General features: G+C 44.7%; 1 protein-coding gene across 9 annotated transcripts in view; it reads left to right on the forward strand.

Annotated features, from left to right (window-relative positions):
• The window catches only part of ILDR2 (immunoglobulin like domain containing receptor 2), a 57,769-nt gene that overhangs the window by 5,701 nt on the left and 30,575 nt on the right, over positions 1-21,493 (forward strand). Inside the window, exons 1-4 of one of the 9 annotated variants that reach the window (XM_075909198.1) lie at positions 1,396-1,512; positions 2,089-2,317; positions 19,085-19,417; positions 21,023-21,142. In XM_075909198.1, coding sequence (XP_075765313.1) covers positions 2,272-2,317; positions 19,085-19,417; positions 21,023-21,142 — 499 coding nt within the window. In that variant the 5' untranslated portion in view covers positions 1,396-1,512; positions 2,089-2,271. Of the gene's footprint in view, positions 1-1,395; positions 1,513-1,681; positions 2,318-19,084; positions 19,418-21,022; positions 21,143-21,493 lie in introns of those variants that run through there. The other 8 variants (XM_075909200.1, XM_075909197.1, XM_075909201.1 and 5 more) reach the window with 8 other exon arrangements.

Genomic DNA, 21,493 nt, shown 5'->3' on the forward strand with positions numbered 1-21,493 from the left:
TCTGCACAGTGCCAAATTTCAAAATAAGGCACAATTCCAACAAATCCCTTACCCCTGTTACAGGGATGCTAGAATAGTGCTGTCTTCCAGTATCCCAAAATAGTGCCGCAGTCTAGACATACTCTTAGATTCTCTCTCTAGAGAGCCATCATGATATTGAAGGCTAGATGGATAAATATAAGGTTCAGGGGCTTTACATTTGTGACAAAAACTCAGGAATGAGATACATCAAATATTGTAGTTAAAGGAGACTGTAGATGAAATGCAAATATTAACATGCCTACTTGTTTGTTTCCCATGTTAGCATTTCTTACTGCAACATCTTCCACAAAGAGGCAGGTTTTGTGGAAAGGGGAAAAGAGGAGTTTAAAAAGAGTGGCCTATTTTCTAATCAAGTAGGATTGAGAGATATTCAAATAGGGTGTAAGTAATCTCATTGCATAAGGCCAATACCGTATTTTCAGCAGCTCATAAACTTGTGATGGTGCCTGGAAGACTGCAGATAGAGCAGGTACCCAGGAACACTTCTGCAAGTTCTTGTGTGCTGGATAGGTGGACTCCACTGAAGCCCCAAATAGTTTGATGCAGAGTTTGGGAATGTGGACTTGAGGTAATGGTAACTGGCCTAGCTCATAAACTGGCTTTATAACTATGCAGCCTGAGGGAACAGATTCTCTGTAATTCTCAGGCAATTCTCAGAAAATCCAAATGTCTGGGCTCTGTGTATGATTCATGAATTTCATTATAATAAAGTGGTGCAAACAGAAAGGCTGCATCTAGACTGGCAAGTTTTTCTGCAAAAGCAGGTGCTTTTGCGCAAAAACTTGCCAGCTGTCTACACTGGCCGCTTGATTTTGCGCAAAAGCACTGACGTTCTACTGTCTAAAATCAGTGCTTCTTGCGCAAATGCTTTGACGTTCCCGTTCGGGCAAAAGCCCTTTTCCGGAAATGTTTTTGCGCAAGAAGGCCAGTGCAGACAGCTAAAAACTGTTTTGCGCAAAAAAGCCCCGATGGCGAAAATGGCGATCGGGGCGTTCTTGCACAAAACCACATCTAGATTGGCACGGACGCTTTTCCACAAAAAGTGCTTTTGCGGAAAAGAGTCCGTGCCAATCTAGACGCTCTTTTCTGCAAATGCTTTTTAGACTAGCCAGAGGGAACAAGAACTTCTCTAATTTGTTTTATAATTGCCTCAAAAAGCGTGTTTACAGCTGCAGAGAAAGGGAAGCAGCTGGACCAATGCCACTTTCACCCCTCACCCAGGGCGCTCCGATGTTTCCGCGCGTGCTGTGGGGAGGGGACACGAGGGTTTGGCCGGAGAGGGAAAGGAGACGGAGTTCGGTCAGTGGGGGGAGGTGGGAGAGGGGAGCAGACTGGGTCCGGTCGGGAGGGGGGAATCGGGTTTGGCTGGGAGGGAAGAGAGGACGCAGGGTGGATTGGGAGGGGACTGGGTCGGGTCACTGAGGGGGTCGGATTTGCCTGGGAGAGGAGAGAAGGTGGAAACTGGGTTCGGTGAGTGTGTGTGTAGGGGGGGGGGGGTGCCGGGATGCGTGTGGAGGGGAGACAGGACGTAGCCGGGTTTGGCCGGAGGCGTGATGGGAGTCAAAAAGCCACAAGGTGAAAGGGGCGCTTTCCTCCTCAGTGCCTGTCCTGCAGCAGCGGGCGGGGGGCTGCCAAAATCTTTGTTGTATGGGGCGTCAAAAAACCTAGTGCCGGCCCTGCTCTCTCTCGCTCACACACACCCCCTCGCTCCTCAGCTTGCCCGCCTCTGTCTCTCACCCACTGTCTCGCTCGCTGACACTAGACGCTATATTGCTGGGCGATGAACTCTTCTCTGGTCCCGAACAGCTTCAATGGAGAGCCATGTGATTTAGAAACTCCAGTTACCACAGGAGCCTGCAGGAAGGGGGGAGAGTAAAAGAAGAAGTGAAGCCAAAGGCAGCGAGAAAAGCTTTCCTTCTGTTTGGGCTCAGTCTGTGGAAATAGAGCTGGCTAAACAGAGCTTTCCAATCTCATCTGAGATTGCTCTGGAGGCGAGCGGGGGATTGGAAACCTGGCACCTAAAAGTACCTTTCCTTTCTTCCCCAGCATAGTGGTAGCTTCCATTCAGAAGTCTCTCCGATTCACACGCTGGGTGGCTGCTGAGCCCCGCAGATAACGGTGAAGGGAATACTTAGGTGCCAGTTGATTCCTACCGGGGCTCTTTATTTTTCTGTGTGGTACCAGTTTTTCCCTTCTTCTCTATCTTCCCTGCATGGAAAGACAAGGACGATGGATGGATTCTTGGTAGGATGGATCGTTCTGCTGTGGATAACAGGTAAGGGTTTGCCTACCACTCAGACGAGTAACTTTTTGGATTAATTCCATGGGGTGCCGCGTGTGTCTTTTCCAGCAGCCTGTTTTTAAAAGACCTTGGCGACGCGGTGCAGTGGGGGTGGGGTGGAGGATTACATCTTGTGATAAAGTGAAAGGAATGCAGGGTGCATGTGTTTTTGTCTCAGTTAGCAAAGCCTGGTGTGTTATTTATCAGGGTCATAGAAGTTAGAGGCAGGGATGCATTGTTAGGTCACAGGCAGCTCTGCCCCATGCCAGTTCAGGAGCATTCCCTCCCTACACACATTCCTTCCTACCCCCAGCTTTCTTCCTCCAACTTCAACATGGAATCTGAATGCAGCTGGGCTTTGGGTGTGTGGAGGAGAATACATCTGAAGAAGTGAAGTGATCCATCACCTCCCCCTGGGAGGAAGTAGAAAAGGGGTGGGGGATCCCCACTGATATTTTTGCCCTAGTTTGGTGAAAGTCACAAGGTTTGAGAACCCCCTTGGGTAGAATAGATGGGGAAGGACAGATGAGGTGACAGTGATCTGGCAATATCTGTGGGGAAAAGGCCTCTGATACCCTGAATGCCCCACTGCATGCCCTCAAAAGATAGTGTTTATAGAGAATGAAGGGTGAGACTGTGGCCCTGACCCAGAAAGGGTGCCTGACTAACAGGTAAGGGTGGTCCTGACAGCTCTCTGTCTTCCAAGTGAGTGGGCCAGAGGGTATTGCTCTGTTCCTGCTTCCTCCTGGCCAACAGGCATCAGTTGCTCCCTACATTCTTCTTCTGCTTTTTCTGGGGTGGCATCACTTTCCCTTCAGATTGAGCTGAGCTGAGAGAGTCTGAGGGAGATTGCTCCCTACCAGACAGTATCAGATTGAGAAACTCCTTCTGATGTTCCCTGTTTTATAACTTTCAGTCTAATGTTTCTGGATGGGACCCAAGCAATGCTCAGATACTTTTCTCCGGGGGTGCTGAGGACGGTGCCACTCCAGATAACTGCTAACTGAGGCGGGCAGGAATTGAGGTGCTTGCTAGCAGAGGATGGCCTTGATGGGCTGGTGTGTGGGAGTATGAAAAGGAGGTACTGGGTTTTCGGGAGGAGACAGTGTGAACCTGGAGAAGCAGATTGTCCTTGGGTGTGGTGCCAGAGGTATAGCATAAGGAGCCTTTGCTCCCCAGCTCACATGCCCACGCTACGGCTAAGAACAATTGTAGGAACTACTCCTTTCCGGTGTTCTTGGCAGCACACACTAGTCCATAGGCGTCTGAGGGAGGCAAGGCTGTGTCTACCTGCTGAACTGCTCACAGAGGCCAGGCAGGGTGTAGAGAACACCCAGAGATTGGGGAGCTTGCATGCTTCCTCTGTGAACTGGGGAGGGACTCTGACTGTACAAACCCTCCCCCAGCTTCACCTGGGGTGTGTGAGTCTCACTTGCCCTCCTTCAGGAAGTGCTTAATTGGAACAGTCTAGCCTACAGAGGGGGAAGGGTGAGAGGCTTGAGAAGGGTCAGGGGAATGGGCAAGGAGAAAAAATGACAGCAAAGAACAGAAAATGGGGCTAGGAAGGCAAGTTAGGGAAGGAAAAGAGAAGGGAGAAACAGCAGGATGAGACTCAGATAATAGTCACATAACAAGCCACGGAGGAATAGCAGCTCCTTGCCAGTCTCAAGTAGGTGCTGCTGCCTCTCAAAGGGTCAGGGCAGGCACAGGCCACTTCAGGAGCAGAAGAGAAAGGCCACATGCAGTTGCCTGACCTAGTCAGTGAAACTGATGTAAAAAGAAAGATGGAAAGAAAAGAAAATGAAAGAAAAATGGGGTCAGAGAGAGAGAGGAGTCACATTTTTTTAATTTAAAATGGTTCTAGGAGGTAATCTGTTTTTCTAAAGGGGTTCCCCATGAAAGCACCCTCAGACTTCCCACTCCTACCCAGATTAAGGATTCAAACAGCAACATCAGCCTCTCCTTATAGCACCTCTCTCTCCCTCACTTCCACCCACCTTCCCTCCCTCCCTCCCTCCCTCCTTTTTCATTCTGAGTCACTTCCGTTGCTAGTGCTTCCTACAGCTCCCTACCACGTCTCTATTGCATAAATTGGGGCTTAGGCAGCTTCCAATCCTCCACCTCTTCTCTGGCTGCTGCCGTAGTTTAACATTTCAATACGTGGGTGTAGAGCGCCTGCACTTCCAATGTTACCACTACACTAGTGCCTGCTTACAGTGGGGTACCAATATCCCTCCCAGCATGCCCCCTCTAAAGGAGCTGCAGCTGGGTAGTTACCAACAAGGTATTAATTCTCCCTTTCCTCCTCCCCAGCTAAAGAGCATTTTATTATCTGGGCATGATTTGGTGTCTACCATCATAGATCTGATACATTTCCTCTTTGTAAAGGACCTGCAGGATCAGTATATCCCAGCTGCTTCCATGAGGGTTGCTTATATTTCTTCCTTCCCAAGGAGCTCCAGATCAGGACCTAACACTGGACAATTGACAAAGCTCCCTTTTCAAAAAAGAGCTTTTAAAGGTCACTGATTGCAGTTTGGAGCACATATGGAACAAGAGTTACTACTGCAGTAAGATGGCCTTCCTTCCCAGTTTGGTGCTTGATTTTCAGGATGTGACTGTATTACTGATCTGGCTGACTGCCAGCACACAAAGGCCTTAAAAGAGGCAACAGGTTAGCAGTTGCTGAGTACACTGAGGGCATCCTGCGTGGCTGAGCTAGACTCTGTAGATGAGTTCAATATTAGCTTTCTTCCTTCCTGCCCTCCATCCAGTGTCTCCTAGTGCTCTGAAGGTCCTGTGTGTCTCCTCACAGCAGGGAGAAAGCAAGGGGGTGGGGGAGTGTGGGAGAGAGACTGATTGACAAACATGGATTCAGGCTTTCATTCTCCTCTGTGGTTGAGCGGAGGAATTAAAGGTCTTTATCATTGTAAGAAATTCCAATCCAGCCAAATCAGCAAATTCATTCTCAGGAAAAAGGGGAGTAGGAGTGGGGGAAGGAAAGAGAAGGGCAAAAGAAAGAGAGTGAGACAGAGGTGAAGCAGAGAGACAAACATAAGAGAGACACAGATTCTCGCCTCCACCTCTCCCCGCCTCCTTCCTTTAGGTGGGCTGAGAAATTTCAAGTCAGTACTCACAGTTCCTTTCCTCCCAGCAGCTAATTCCTTTCTGTCCTTTGTTTGCCTTTCACTTTTGGCCCCTGCATTTAGCTTTTGTTTGGTTTTCTGCACTGTGATTTCTTACTGCAATTTCAAAAAATCCTGTGTCAATTCCAGTGGGTTTGGTTGGTGTTTTCCTTCCTCTGAGTGCCTGACTGCTGATGTTTTAGTGGTAGCACTGAAAGGATAAAGGGCAGTTTCTCCTTTATGCTTTCCTGAAGGTGGCAATGTGGATATTCTCCTCACATTTTGGAAGGACAAGTAGAATTTGGTGAATATCTTTGAGCAAAGTTTGGGCCCGGTACTGTAAGCCCATCCGGTTGTCACTGAATTATGGAGTTAGCATCCTGCAGTCATTTAAGTGAATTTTATTGTTTTAAGTGAAAGGTGCAGCCTTGGAGACTGAGGTCCTGCATTTATCTATAGAACAGGCACAACATGGGCAGCAGCAGAGCAAACTTTCCTGGCACTGACATCGCTCATCCCTAGAGGGATTACAGCTACGAGAGAGTCCAAACTAAGGACCCATTCTTTGGTTCCTTATAAGATCACTCTGTGCTATTGTCCCTTAATGCTACCCTAAAAAAAAGTGGAGGACTTCCCCAACCCAGAGGAATCTTTAGATAGTGTAAAGCTGCCATCAGCTGGCTTTATTCCCTCATCTTCTCCAACTCCAGCTGAGAGGGTGTGGTAGGGCTCCTTAAGGATGGGTAGGGCAGTGCTGGATTGGCCCCACGGGAACTACTCTAGCTGCTGAAGAAGTGGGTTGTGCCCATGAACTCTCATGCTACTATCTATATTTTTGTTACTCTCTAAGGTGCTACAGAACCACTCGTTTTTTAAAGTTTTTTTTAAGTTACAGACTAACACGGCTATCCCTATGAGACTACTCTGTACGTTAGAGCAGCGCTCTAGCCAAGTTTGCCTTCCACCACCAAGCGTGAGGAGAGTGCAGCTGGGTACTGGCCTGTATGCATTTTTTTATCTGTTATTTTCAACAGGTTGCACTTGAATGGTGCTAGCACTGATGGAAGTTGGAGTGCACTCAAGTTCAGTCAGAAAAGCAGTCGTGGATGGCCTTAGTCAGTGCTAGGGCTCCTGACTGGGACTAACACTTATTGGCAATTCTGAAAGTGGTTTCCGTGAGGAGAGTGGCCAACATTGTATTTCAAAAATAAAGAACTGTTTTCTTAGCACTTTTACCCCACCTTCTTCCTGATGTGATAATTATAATCATCACTACTACTACTAATAAAAATAATCAGCATGCACCTACATTCTCTGGGAGTATTACTGCTTTTTGCAGCACTTCTCATCTCTCAATCTTGTTATGAAGAGATGAAAAAATAAAGGACGTCCCTCATAATAAAGCACTGTTGGCAACTCTCCGGTATGATGGTGAACTGAGGCCACATAGCAGATGCCATCAAAGTATTATAAACTAGTAATGAATTTCAGTTATTAATGGGATGGGTGATGTTTGATCCTAACTAGAACTATATGAATACATTACTTGCACATATACCCATGGGTTTAGAGGTAAATAACAAAAGGGTGTCAGTCTTCTTCTTAGCATATGCACAACGTGTCTCAGGTAGCATGGGACCAGGATTCATCACTGCATTTGGTCTGCTGATTGGACCATTAGCATCCCCTGTCTGGGAGAGAGACTGACATGGAGTGTGACATGAACATTGACCCATGCCCCCTAAAGGCAGCAGTGTGAAGCTGCCAGGAGTGACTATCACAAGATCCAGAGACTTTAATCAGGCGGGTAGATTATTGATGAGAGAGGGACCCCCGATGGATCTCTGACTCCTGTAGAAGGCCTGGGATAATCCCACTATTGCAGGGGTTGTTCAGGCTGGTGCTGAATTGCAACTCTGCAGTGAAGTCATCCATGGAGTCACACAAGAGAGAATGGGGGAGATCAAGAAAAAGGCCAGTGTCTGCTGCCATTTGTTAGGTTGAAGAATTCACTACAGAGAATGTTTTTGTACTAGGGGTTGTATGTCCCGGGACTCATGATTTACACAGTTTGTGCCTTTTGCTGTATACCTTTTTTCTTTTCCCCGTGAGTGTAGTGGTGTTTTGGCTGTGGAATAGGTATAACAGCAGTGTACTTCCCTGCACTGCTCCACCAGCGTACCTCAAATCTGGCTTGGAGGGTCACCTCTAGAGCTGAAAGTATTGTTCAGTCACTATTATTTATTCAAACTTGGGTCTCTTACTATCAATTGCCCATAATAAGAACACCAGTCCATTGGGAAGTGGACTGAGACTGCAGTTCATTTCCCATAAGTCACTTAGCAGTTATCACATGCTAATGACTTCTAGTATGTACTTAACTGGACCGGATTCAAACCAGAAAACAAGAGGTTAAAGTCTTTATACCACATTCCAAATCCCTTTCGCTATGTACTCACCGACTCTTATCTTTACTCATAGATTTTTAAAGCCAGAAGGGACCATTGTCCTCATCTGGTGATAAGACCCACCAGCCAGATACCTGGGAGAAAAATTCTCTGTAGTGAATTCTTGCCTGCCTCTAGGGTCCCAATTTCAGACATTGAAAATATTTGCTAATAGCAGACACTGGCTATATACCATTGTAGATAATCTCATTTTACCATCCTCTCCATTAATTTGTCAAGATCACTCTTGAAACAAGCTAGGTTTTTTGCCCCTACTGCTTCCCTTACAAGGTTGTTTTAGAACTTCACTCCTCTAATAATTAGAAACCTTCATCTAATTCCAAGCCTAGATATATTGGTGGCCAGATTATAGACATTTGTTCTTGTGCAAACATTGGTCCTTAACTTAAATAACTCCTCTTCCTCCTTGGTGTTTACCCTCTGATGTATCTGCAATTATATCTTCCCTCAACCTTTGCTCTGTTAGGCTAAATAACCCAAGCTCCTTAAATCTTCTCTTGTAAGGTAGAGTCTCCATTCCTCATTATTCCAGATGAGGTCTCATCAGTGCCTTGTATAATGGTAATAATGCTTCTCTAGCTCCCTTTCCCAAATATATATATTTGTAGTCTCTTAAGGTGCCACAGAACCACTCATTTTTTTAAAAGTTGTTTTTAAAGTTACAGACTAACACTGCTACCCTTCTGAGACTTTTCACAGCTCATAGTCATTCTGGGCATGTCTACACAGCAGCGTTATTTTGAAATAACTCATGTTATTTCGAAATAACAGAGAGCGCATCTACAAAGCAAGTTTCTTACTCTAACTTCTGTAACCTTCATTTCACGTGGAGTAAGGAAAGTCAAAGGAAGAGTATTCTTCCTTCAACTTCCTGCTATGTAGACAGCGCCAAAAACCGAGTTATGGTACTTCGATTTCAGCTACGCAATTAGGCTACGTCTACACTGGCCCCTTCTTTGGAATAGCCATGCTAATTTAGAACTTTGGAATAGGGAAATGCGCGGGGGATTTAAATATCCCCCGCGGGATTTAAATAAACATGGCCGCCGCTTTTTTTCCGGCTTGGGGAAAAGCCGGAAAAGAACGTCCAGACTGGCGCGATCCTCCAGAATAAAGCCCTATTCCGGAGGATCTCTTTCAAGTAGGAATAAGAGATCCTCTGGAACAGGGCTTTATTCCGGAGGATCGCGCCAGTCTGGACGCTCTTTTCCGGCTTTTCCCCAAGCCGGAAAAAAAGCGGCAGCCATGTTTATTTAAGTCCCGCGGGGGATATTTAAATCCCCCGCGCATTTCCCTATTCCAAAGTTCTAAATTAGCATGGCTATTCCGAAGAAGGGGCCAGTGTAGACGTAGCCATAGTGTAGATGTACCCTGTGTGATCAACCAATACACTAAGGTCTTTCTCCTCCTCTGTTGCTTCCAAATGATACATCCTCAACTTACAGCAAAAATTCTTGTTGTTTGTCTTTAAGTGCATGATCTTGCACTTTTCACTATTACATTTTATCCCATTTCTAATATTCTAGTTTTCAAGGTTGTTAAAGTCTTCTTGTATGATTTTCTGGTCTTCCTCTGTGTTGGCAATATGTCCCAACTTTGTGCCATCTGCAGATTTTATTAGCACCTCCTACTTCTGTACTGAAATCATGCATGCCAATGTTATATAAAATTGGTCTCAAGACCGATCTTTGAGGAACTCTGCTAGTAACTTCCCTTTAGCCTGACAGTTCACCTTGCAGAGCCACTCACTGAATTATTCCCTTCAACAAGTTCCCTAAACACCCTTTGATTCTCATATTCATCTCCATCTTCTCTAGTTTAACTAATATTTCTCAGGTAGAATTGTATCAAATGCTGTATTAAAATTCATGTTATCTTCTCAAAGAAAGAGCTCAGGTTGGTCTGGCACTATCTACCTTTGTAACACCATGTTGTATGTGATCCCAATTAATGTACCCTGTATGTCCTTAACCACTCTCTCTTTCAAAATCTGTTCTAAGAACTTGCATACAGTTAAGATCAAACTAACAAGCTTGTAGTTTCCCAGTTCCTTAAAAATACTTACTATTGTGCTTGCAATGTCATGTGTTAATTCTTTTAATATTCTTGGATGGAGTAATCCAGGCCTCATGATTTGGTTCCAGTGAGCTGTTTGAGTTTCACTTCCACCTTATATGTGGTAATTTGTATTTCTGTATCCTAGTTCCTATTAGCCACCCTGCCACTGCCCCAATTAAAAACTGAGGCAAAGTAATTAGTTTAGGTATGAGGTCATATCTAGAATGCCTTTAATGTCCGGCTCTTCCTCAGTGCTTAGCAAACCACTTCCTCTTTCCTTGTTTAATTTTTCCTTGTTTAATTTTTATATGTATATCTAAAGAACCATTTACTATTGAATTGACTTTCCTTTGTAAGGTCCAACTCTGCTTGGCTTTCGGCAATTCTCAAATTTCTCTATATTTAGGATGCATCTACACTGCAGGGCTTAACTCGAAATAAGATACGCAAATTGAGCTACATCAATAGCGTAGCTTATTTTGAAATTGAAATTGGGAGCATCTACACAGCACTTCTTTCAAAATAGAGCACTTTTCCTCCAACTTCCCTTACTCCTAGTGCAATGAGGGTTACAGGAGTCAGAATAAGAAGTCCTCCATCTTGACAGTATTTTGACACTATTTCAGAATAATTGCCTGCTGTGTAGATGCGGACTAAGTTCTTTCAGAATAGTGCTAGTTATTTTGAAATAGTATTGCAGTGTAAATGTACCCTTACTGACCTCTAAAAAGGATTTCCTTGGTGATCTGTCCCTTCTTCCATACCTTGTAGGCTTTCTAATTTCTCTTAATAACCTCTTTGAGATGTTTGTTTTATCCAATTTGATTTGCAGTCCTTCCCTATGATTTCCCCCCCTTGCTTAGGAAAGCAGGCTCCAGATTGTTTCTGCAATTTTGTCTTAAAATAATTCCAAGCCGCTGCCTTCTTTGCATTCTGATTTTCAGTTTAGTCTGTTTTCCTAATTAATTCCCTTAATTTTGTAATGTTTGTCCTTTTGAAATCAAGAACCCTAGTTTCAGACCTGTTTTTGTTTAACCTTGTTTGTCTAAACTGAATTAACTCATAATCACTCAAATCAAGGCTGTCCTCTACAACCAGTTCTTCTATGAGGAGGTCGCTACTTACCAATACCAAATCTAAAATGATATCACCTCTTGTTGGCTTAGTGGCTAGTTGATGAAGAAATCTGATAGTTTTAATATACAGGACTATCGGGACTGTACCATTAATAGTAGCAATCTATACTGGGAAATTAAAGTCTCCCATAGTCAGACAATTACCTGTCCTTCTTAAACAGCACATACACTTCAATACTTGTCTTCCAGTCATGACTATTGCTCTACCGTATCTCTATTATCTTCATGATTTCCAGTTCCTCCATTTTGTTACTTTTGCATTGGTGTACAGTCATCTTAGCTGTTTCTGCTTGGATTCAATCAGATTCCTTTCCCAAGTACAGTCATTTTACTGCCAGTGTCACATACCTGACAGCTACTGTCACTGGTACTGTCACTGTCTTTCCTCGTGATTTCCATTCCTCAATCCTCTGTTACTCCTTTCTCCATTGCTATAGCCTCTCTGAATTTGTTTTCTTCCTGCTCAATATTAGAATCAGGCATGAAGGTTAAAGGAGCATTTCCTTCAAGGTACTTGTTGTGAGAACTTCCCAGAAATCTGTTTCCCCTCTACTCAGGCAGAATCCATCCCCTGGGAACAGTCCTTTGTCTGTGAATATTTCCCAATGGTCAAACATCCCTTAGCCCTTCTTGTAGCTCTAATGCCTGAGCCATCTGTTGATTATCATAATTTTTCATCTGCTTTACTTTCCTTCTCTCAAAACTCAGGTTCCTGAACCTCTTCATTTAAATATTTACAGTGTTTTTCCACACTGTGTAGTTCAGAGTCCAAGGACTCCTGATTTCATCCCTCCATTATCTTTCCTTCATATGCACAAACCAAGGAATGCTGCATTTCAGAGCATTTAGCTGTACTAGGTTAGACAAGTGGTGATATGGGCCATATAAGTATCTGGACAGACCCCCTTTGCATAATCACCTTGTGACCTTAAGAATAAAGTTCATTTTCTTTTTTCATCAGTTTGGACTGATCTCCTCTCTTAGAATAATTGACTGCTAAACGGATGCAGCCAGAACCCTCTTAAATTCTACTGTAGTATTTGATTCAGTCATTGCTTGCAAATGTAAGTGCCTCAGATTAGCTTCACACTATGTAAACATTTCCTGTAATTTTCTGCAATCACTACTAAATGTATTGGTCATCTTTTGTGTCTACTGCAGATTGCGTAGGACAAGAGTGAGTACATGCAGTACATAATTTAGAGCCCTAGAGGGAGTTTAGAAAGGAATCAGCAGGAGAAGAGGAATACAATATTGAAAGCCCTGAACACAATTCCTCTCTAGTCATATTAAACTTCTCTTATGACTAAACATTTCATCATGTAAAAAACCCCCATTGTGTTTCTATACGTCACCCTCATGTACACATGAAATCCTTTCTGTCCTAGCAATTCACTTCTGAGCCTTTTTAAGTTCAGCCAAATTCCTTGGAGGTGAGGAAACTAGTAACTGTCTCTGGATTATTGTTACACCATTGATCTATAAGCCACCATCATGTTTTCACTGTGTTTTAATTGAACTTTAGCAGTCTGATGATTTTTATTGACGGCTATCACTGAAGCAGCAGCAACATAATGAGTGAACTGATATTTTAGAAGAAGAAATAACAGGTTTCTAATTTTCCCAGTTCCACACAGTGTGTGTGCATATAAAGACTTAACTAGAATAAGAGTTTCCATTGCTTCAGAACCTCAACTTCAGGGCTTGTCTCCACAACAGGGTGGATTGATGCTGCAGCAATCGATCCACTGGTGTTCGATTTAGAAAATCTAGTAAAGACCAACTAAATCGACGCCGATCACTCTCCTATTGACTCCAGTACTCCAGCAGAACAAGATGAGTAAGAGAAGTCAACAGGAGAGTTATTTCTGTCAACTCCCTGCAGTGTGGATTTGGGGGCAAGTAGATCTAAGCTACATCAATCTGAGATTACTCTACTAATGTAACTAATATTGCATAGCTTAGATGGACCTGTTCTTATACTGTAGACCTGCCATTAGATGCTACATTGCTCTTGCTAAACATTCCTGGACACTCATCTGAAAACATATTAAAAAGCTGTAGATAAGAGATGAAGTGGGATGTTGCCTGGAAGATGCCTCCTTGCTCATCCTACACCTCCCAAACACTGTGTGATGGAACCAAACTTCTTAGCTTCTCCCACACATTCCCACTCTGTTTTCCCCTATGTAGGCATTCAGAAAGGAGTGTGGGTGTTTGGTCAGATGAGTGTTTGCTAAAGCTCTGCTAATCATTTATTAAAGCAGTCCCTGGTTTATCCAAATTGTTAAGCTCATTAACAGGAAAGTGGGCTGTGCAGGGAAGGGAGGTTACTATATTGAATTCACTGAAAATAGCTGTGTTTGTAAAGTAAATACTTAGTTCACAAGAGAAAGATTTAAATACCTACCACCATGTCTGCAGAGTCACTGTTGTATCAACTGAGCTGTAACGATAATGGATCAGCTAATTTCACACACAGTGTCAGGTGCAGATCATGTGGAGTCATACATATTACTTACTAGACAGCTTTGTTACATAGTACGGGGGTTGGGTACTGAGAATAGGAAATGGAGCTTTTAGGTGATCAGTTCAAAGCCAGCCCATGTCAGAAATAGTTGCTCTTTGTCATTAGTTCTCATGGGTTTTGGTGTCCAAGTGAAATAAGTTGTGGGACTCACTTCCTAGTATACAGTTATCTGTATCCCTCCAAAAATGGCATGAATAGACTTTTTTTTCAATCTCTGCACAATCCAGTGGCTGAATTGGTTCTGAACAATGGACCTTGCTAATGTCTTCAAGAAGAAGAGGCACAAATTAGTCCAAGACTTTCCATTCCCAGTACCTTTGCTTCTGCTCAAAATTACGATATCTCTGTTTGTTTTTCTGCTTCTGACTCTTCTAACCACCTCCTGTGGCCACATTCCTTCACACTTATTATGTCCTTGGCTGACTCTCCCTCTTATCTTTAACTGTTCTTTCCTCTGCTTCTTTGTCTCTCCTTTCAAGTACACTGTTTTCTACCTGTTGTGCATTTTAATTTCATCCCATGACTACTACCCTTCTATCCTTGCTCCTATCTCCAAGATCCTTGAGTACCCTTGCTCACTTCATTCTCCTCCTCCATAGCTTTCTTTGGTTTCTTACAGCCTGGCTCCTACCCTCTTCACTCTGCTAAATATATCTTAATTGCGGTTGGTAAAGACTACCTTCCAGATACAGAAGGGTTAAATGTATCTCATATCTTATATACTTCCTATGCTCATCCCACTGTATTGCCTCCCTTAGCCTACATTTTTCCCAGTCTTGGCTTTAGTCCTTCTACATACTGCATCATGTGCCTGAAACACTCTTGTTGCTTCTCTGGCTTTCAAGCACCACTGTTCTCTTTCAATTCCTCTTTACAACCCTTCTCTGCAATCAATCCCTCCTTTTTTTTCTAATCAGTAACAATATCCTAACCCTCCCTCTCCTGAAATGTTGTCTTATGTCTTTGAGTTTATCTACATCAGGAAGTTTTGTTACTTTAACTATACTAATGAAGTTAAAATGGCAATCTCTTCCCATAAGTCTGGATATGTTTATACCAGAATAAAAGCACACAAAGTGATATAGTTTATTGTGATTTGAGAACTAAAAGGTACCTTAATGCCAGTATAATTGCCTCTACACTAGACTTTTTACCAGAACAACTCTGTGTATACCTACACTAGAGCAGGAGGTGCAATTCCAACCCCTGCAAGCTCTGATTGAACTAATGTGCTGAAAATAGAAGTGTAGCTGCTACTGTAGCAGCAATGACTAACTGCTCAAAGTACATACCTGAGGTCTCAGACAGAATCATACTCAGGGAGGCTAGCCACTCCCTCTATTAAAGGGTATGTCTACACTACAGAGTTTTTTTTGGAAAAACGTCAGTTCTTCCAAAAAAAACTTCAATTACGTCCACGCTGCAATTGTGTTCTTTTGAAAGAAAATCGAAAGAACAGAGAGGTTATTCCTACATTGGTTAAACCTCTTTCTATGAGGAAGAAGCCTTTTTCCGAAAGAGCTCTCTCAGAAAAAGGCATGTGTGGATGGGGAAGAAGGAGTTCTTTCGCTGGGGCTATGTCTAGACTGCAAGCCTCTTTCGAAAGAGCGCGTCTAGACTGCACGCGGAATTTCGAAAAAGCAAGCCGCTTTTTCGAAAGAAAGCACCCAGTGAGTCTGGAGGCTCTCTTTCTAAAAAGCCTGTTTGCTGTCAAGAACGCCTTCTTTCGAAAGAGCACTTTCGAAAGAAGGCGTTCTTCCTCGTGGAATTAGGTTTACCACCGTCGAAAGAAAAGCCGCATTCTTTCGATTTAATTTCGAAAGAACGCGGCTGCAGTCTAGACGCAGGTGAAGTTTTTTCGAAAAAAGGCTACTTTTTTCGAAAAAACCCCTGAGTCTGGACACAGCCAAGAAGAGGAAAGAGAAAAAAGCACAGGTGCTCTGGTGGCCACTCCATCTCCAGTAATCACAGCTTACATTTAAGATGGCATTTATTCAGTCCAGATGCTATCTTTCGAAAAAGCAGATCGCTATTTCGATGCGCTTTGGCAGTGTGGATGCTGTCTTTCGGAAGACGTTTTTTCAGAAGATCTCTACCGGAAAAGCTTCTTCCAAAAGATGCCTGCAGTCTAGACACAGCTTTAGTGCTGCAACAGCTACGCTTTATTTTTTGTGCGCTAGCTCAATCAGAGCCAGTGTGGGCATGTCTCTATGAGCTGGAAGTTACACCTTCCACATCACACTCTGGGGTAGACATAACCTATGGCCACAAAAATAAAAGCATGTCCTTAATACAGTTATATGGGTAAAACTAAGTATAGATCAGCTCTTCTCCTCTTATGTGTCTTAATTAGGATGTAAGGTATTAGAGGCATGGGATATCCCTTATCTGTGCTTGCATATTAATAGGACTGTGATAATACTTTTAAAACAATAACTCCTAGAAGTGGTCCTTGCAATGCAGGAATGAGGCTCCTTCAAGAGAAGCTTGCATTGAGTTTGCAGCTCCCCATGAAATGGATAAATAGAGCATGGTCTGTCAACTGGCCCCTTTCACTGGTACTTAGACTCACCTTAAACTACAGAAAAAGAAGGATGCATCAGCAATCACCCGTGTAATTCACTCCCACATGTCTTGTCTGAGGTCTAATATGCCAGGTGGGGATGCAGTTCTCCTGTCAGCTGGCAGATAAATCAAATGTCAGATACCAAGTAACGCCTTTTCCCATGGAATGTAGATGCCTAAGAATTCTGGCCACTATCCTTTGCTCCTGCCACATGTTGAGAGTTTACTTAGAGCCCAGACTGCACTCCAGTTGCAGCAAGAGTAGCGTGATCTGGAGACACATCAATTGTGCCTCAGTGTTGGGCGTGGGACTGTTAATGCACATTACCTGGAGCCAGAATCTACTGAGAGTTATGCTGGACTGGAGCTTGGGTAACACAACTGAAATCAGTGGAATTTGTCTGGATTTGTGCTGATATGAGTGAGATCAAAATCTGGCCCACTGACAATCTATTTCATAGAGTATCCTTATTCAAAAAATGCCTACTCCTTTGCATGTGTCTAATATGCTCTCTCCTCTCATCTTCTTACTTTAATATAAAAGCTAGGGACATAATAGTGTAACACTTTAAACAGTTAGCCAATAAGCATGAGCTTATCAGTTACCGGTTACACACCAGCTCCCAACCTCACTCCAGGGGGGCTGGTTGCCACCCCATGCTGCTAGCTCTCTATGGGTATGTCTACACTAGCTCGTTAATTCGAGCTAGGTAGGCAAATGAGGCAACCGGAGTTGCAAATGAAGCCCGGGATTTAAATATCCCGGGCTTTATTTGCATGTTCCTGTCCAGCCGCCATTTTAAAATCCCCCTTAGTTCGAACGAACTGCCCACGGCTCCATGCGGCATTTTAAAGTTAATCCGAACTAAGTCCTTAGTTCGGATTAACTGTTACACCCCATTCCACGAGGAGTAACAGTTAATCCGAACTAAGGACTTAGTTCGGATTAACTTTAAACTGCCGCGTGTAGCCGCGGGCAGTTTGTTCGAACTAAGGGGGATTTAAAAATGGCGGCTGGACGGCAACATGCAAATAAAGTACAGGATATTTAAATCCCGGGCTTCATTTGCAACTCTGGTTGCCTGATTTGCCTACCTAGCTTGAATTAACGAGCTAGTGTAGACATACCCTATCAGAGCTTGCAGAGTGGAGTGGCAGGTGCTCCCTGGGAGTACGGCTGAGAGCCAAGAGTGGGGCTGGGAGCTGAGTTGGGAGCTAGCGGTGGGGCTGGAAGCAGCAGTGCGGGGCAGCAGCTGGCTCCCTAGGAGCAGGGCGGCAGGCAGGAGCCCAGGCATGCTGGGAGCTGGCTTAAAAACTCCTGGGCAGCTGTCTGCTGCCCTACTTATATTGCAGAGCCTAGAGTGCAGCCAGTTCTCTGGGAGTGGGGCTGGCTGCTGGCCTTGCTCCCAGGGAGCTGGCTGTGCTTGGGCTCTCAAGTATAAGCTTTATACTGCAGAGACTGCCGCATGTCACTGTGCAACCACTAAGATTTTTCATGGTTACAGGATTACCTAATTAACCATTTTTAACATCTCTAATCAAAACTAAACTCATACAATCATTGGATCTTCCCCAGTAGATGGACAGAAACTTCTTGTAAATTCACTTACAATAATACAGGCAGTTGCCATTATCCACTTTTGTCATCATCCCAGTGCTGCTGTATATTTTTATGTATATATTATTTGTGTAACCTGTGGTGCCCAGGAACCCCAGTAATGGGTGAGATGACTCCGTTGTACTAGGTACTGTACAAATACAGAACAAAAATATGGCTCCTGCCACAAAGATGTTACATTTGGCCTTTGAGCCAAACTCTGGGTAGTCTTATTCCTATTCCCCAAACATAGAAGGATAGCCCCCTCGTACTCGCTATACGCTTTGCTAACATATCTTGTGGGAAATTCCATCCCAGTACCTAAAATTGGATGATCATTATAAGTCAGTGGTCTCCAACCTTTTTGTGCCCAAGAGCACTTTTTTAAATTTAAGGGCAACCCAGGAGCTACCTGGCGTCTTTTCCAAGACTCCACCCCTGCCCCACTCACTCCATCCCCCTCTCTCTGTCATTCGCTCTTTCCCACCCTCACTTCCACTGAGCTGGGATAGAAGTTTGGGGTTTGGGAGAGGGTGCTGGGGCCAAGGGGTTCACAGTGTGGGTGGGAGGGGTTGGGGTACAGGATGGGAATGAAGGGTGCAAGCTCTAGGAGGGAGTTTGGATGCAGGAGGAGGCTATGGGCTGGGCTAGACTGTTGGGGTGCAGGAGGGTTTCAAGGATTTTGGGGTGCTGGTTCTGGGAACAGAGTTATAGTATGGGCTCCTGTGGGTGGTACTTACCTCGAGCGGCTCCCAGTTGATGGCGTGGTGGCGCAGCGGGGCTAAGTAAGGCCTCTGCCTGCTGTGGCCCTGCACCGCTCCCTGAACGGTCCAATGTGCACCTGTAGCCCTTAAGGGGTCTTGTGGCTCTGCGCATTGCCCCTCTCTGCAAGCACCGCCCAAACAGTTCCTGTTTGGCACAGTTCCCTATTCCCAGCCAATGGGAACTGTGGGGATGGTGCTGGCAGTCAGCAGCAGCTCCAAGAGACTCCTGATCTTCCCTCAGCCACAGGGTCATGTTTGCTACTTCCAGGAGCAATGTGGGGCCAGGGCAAGCAGGGAGCCTGCCCTAGCTGCAGCCCCACTGCACCACCAGAAATTGGGATCGACTGAGAGAGTCTCCAGGATTGACCAGTTTATCGTGATTGACTGGTTGGTGACCACTATAAAAAGTCTACGTGCATGCAAGAAAGACACCATTGTGAAACATCTAATTCCATCTGTGCCCAGAGCCTGTTGTCCAGATCATGCTGAGGGATGATACCAGTGTTTTTGTTTTGCAGCTCTGGCTGAGGGATTGCTGGTCACAGTGCCTGAGAAGAAGAAGATTGCTATGCTCTTTCAGCCTGCCTTGCTTCGCTGCGGTTTTTCTACTTCCTCCACCCGGCCAGCTGTGGTGCAATGGAGGTTTAAATCCTACTGCCAGGACCGCACAGGAGAAGCTTTGGGTCTGGCCACCTCGGGAATACAACCGATGAGCAAAAGGAACCTGGAATGGGATCCCTACCTGGACTGTGTGGACAGCAGAAGGACCGTCCGAGTTGTAGCCTCCAAGCAGGGATCTGCGGTGACAATAGGGGACTTCTATAAGGAAAGAGATGTCACCATAGTCCATGGTAATGCTCCCCAGCCTGCTTTAGTATTGTTTAAAATAATTCCTTGGCAATTATGAATACCGAGGGCTGTTGGAAATTGTTTAGTTAACTCCATCTGGAGCAGGGTATTAATTATTTTCTGCATAATTCTAGTGCTTCAGGATCTCGGTCATGTACCTGGACCCAAAGGTACAAGCTCATTCTTATACAATGGACTTTCCCAACTAAATCTGACCCAGAGAGGGGAATTCAAATCCATTCCTCCTGGGCTTTCAACCTGCTCCACAAAGGGGGTTAACGGGTATTCTGTTTCCAAGCTTCTCCTCACTGATCCCACTGATGGACCCAAACCCTGCCAGCTCCTCCTATGGTAGTGAATGTGGAATTGCCTCCATGGCTGAGCTTTTCTCCTCACAAACTCTTCCTATTCTTTTGAACAAACCTCTTCTCCTCCTGCCCTGCCCACATAATGGAGTAATGCTACCTCTCAGATACATTCAATTCTGGGCTTCACCGTCTACTCCAACTGAGACCTAAACCTACTCCTGCTTCAGGAGGGAGAAAAAGGAAGAGATTTAAGCCGAGTGAAGTCAGCTGGGGGGAGCTCAGACTTCTCTCAATCTTTTGCAGGAGGACGTCATGTGAGACTAAGCCTCTTCAATACATTTCATCCTCTAACTCAACCAGCCAGCTAGTTTGTAGGGGTTACTTGTCACTTGCTCCCTGGTGTGGAGAAAAAACACTCACCTATGGAGAGGAAGGAAATATTTTACTTTGTTTTCTAGTGACGGTTTTGGTTGGTGGTTGATGTGTTCCAGAGGAAGCAGCATCTAAACCCCACCTGCCCAGCAGGAATACTGTCAAGACACAGGACCATTGCCAGTAAGGAGGGTGAAAGGAAGTGGAATTAGTGTCCAAGGACTTCATCCTCTGCTGTGCACTCTTTGGCTATGTCTAGACTGCAAGCCTCTTTCGAAAGAGAGCGTCTAGACTGCACGTTGAACTTTTGAAAAAGCGGCTTTTTCGAAAGAAAGCATCCAGTGAGTCTGGATGCTCTCTTTTGAAGAAGCCCTATTTACATTGAAGAACGCCTTCTTTCGAAAGAGGAACTTTCGAAAGAAGGCGTTCTTCCTCGTGAAATGAGGTTTACTGCCATCGAAAGAAAAGCCGCGTTCTTTCAATTTAATTTCGAAAGAACGCGGCTTGAGTCTGGACGCAGGGGAAGTTTTTTCGGAAAAAGGCTACTTTTCCCGAAAAAACCCCTGAGTCTGGACACAGCCCCAGTGGGCCTTGTCTGTGGCATTATTCCCATTCCACACACATCACCACATCTTACTTAGGTACATCTGTTTTCAGAGCAGTGGGATTGGATCCTCTCTTAAGATCCAGTCCTACCTCCCTCTGGAATTAACAGGGAGCTGGACAGATCCCTTAATGTACATCAAGAGGCTTGATCTTTCAAACAGCACTAGCTAGGGATGTAATCCTCCCCAAAACCTCCCGGGAAACAAAATCTATTGGCAGCTCCCAGGGGGCTGCAGTTAGTGTTGGAGCCAGTGTTTATAACCCTTCACTTCTTGATGATGCTGAGGGATGGCCCCACCCTCTGCAATTGTTGTTTTTCAGATGCAGACCTCCAAATTGGGAAGCTGATGTGGGGAGACAGTGGGCTCTATTACTGTCTCATCATCACCCCTGACGACTTGGAGGGCAAGAATGAAGAGTCAGTGGAGCTGCTGGTTCTAGGTGAGCCACCTTCACAATTTGCTTCTTCCCTGGAAGAAGGCTCTGGTGCTCTGTCTCTCCCTCTGCATATGTTTCATGCAGCATATTGTGAGTGTGGCATATACATATTACATTTTCTGGGTTTGATTCTCCCCTGTCCTGCCCATGGGGCAGTTATTTGCACCTTATTTCACATCAACATAGCTCTCACTTGGCACATGTGCCAATGAGTATCTGAGGAGCAAGGCAGTAGAGAATGAAATCTTTTGTTTAAGATTTAAACTGACAAAAATCAAAGGAAATAAAAAATATGAGACTGTGTCTTTTAAAATATACACTAAATAGATTCCAAATGCACAGTGTTTTGCTAGA

Source organism: Pelodiscus sinensis, chromosome 1, assembly GCF_049634645.1.
Source record: "Pelodiscus sinensis isolate JC-2024 chromosome 1, ASM4963464v1, whole genome shotgun sequence".
NCBI classification, from domain to species: domain Eukaryota; kingdom Metazoa; phylum Chordata; order Testudines; family Trionychidae; genus Pelodiscus; species Pelodiscus sinensis.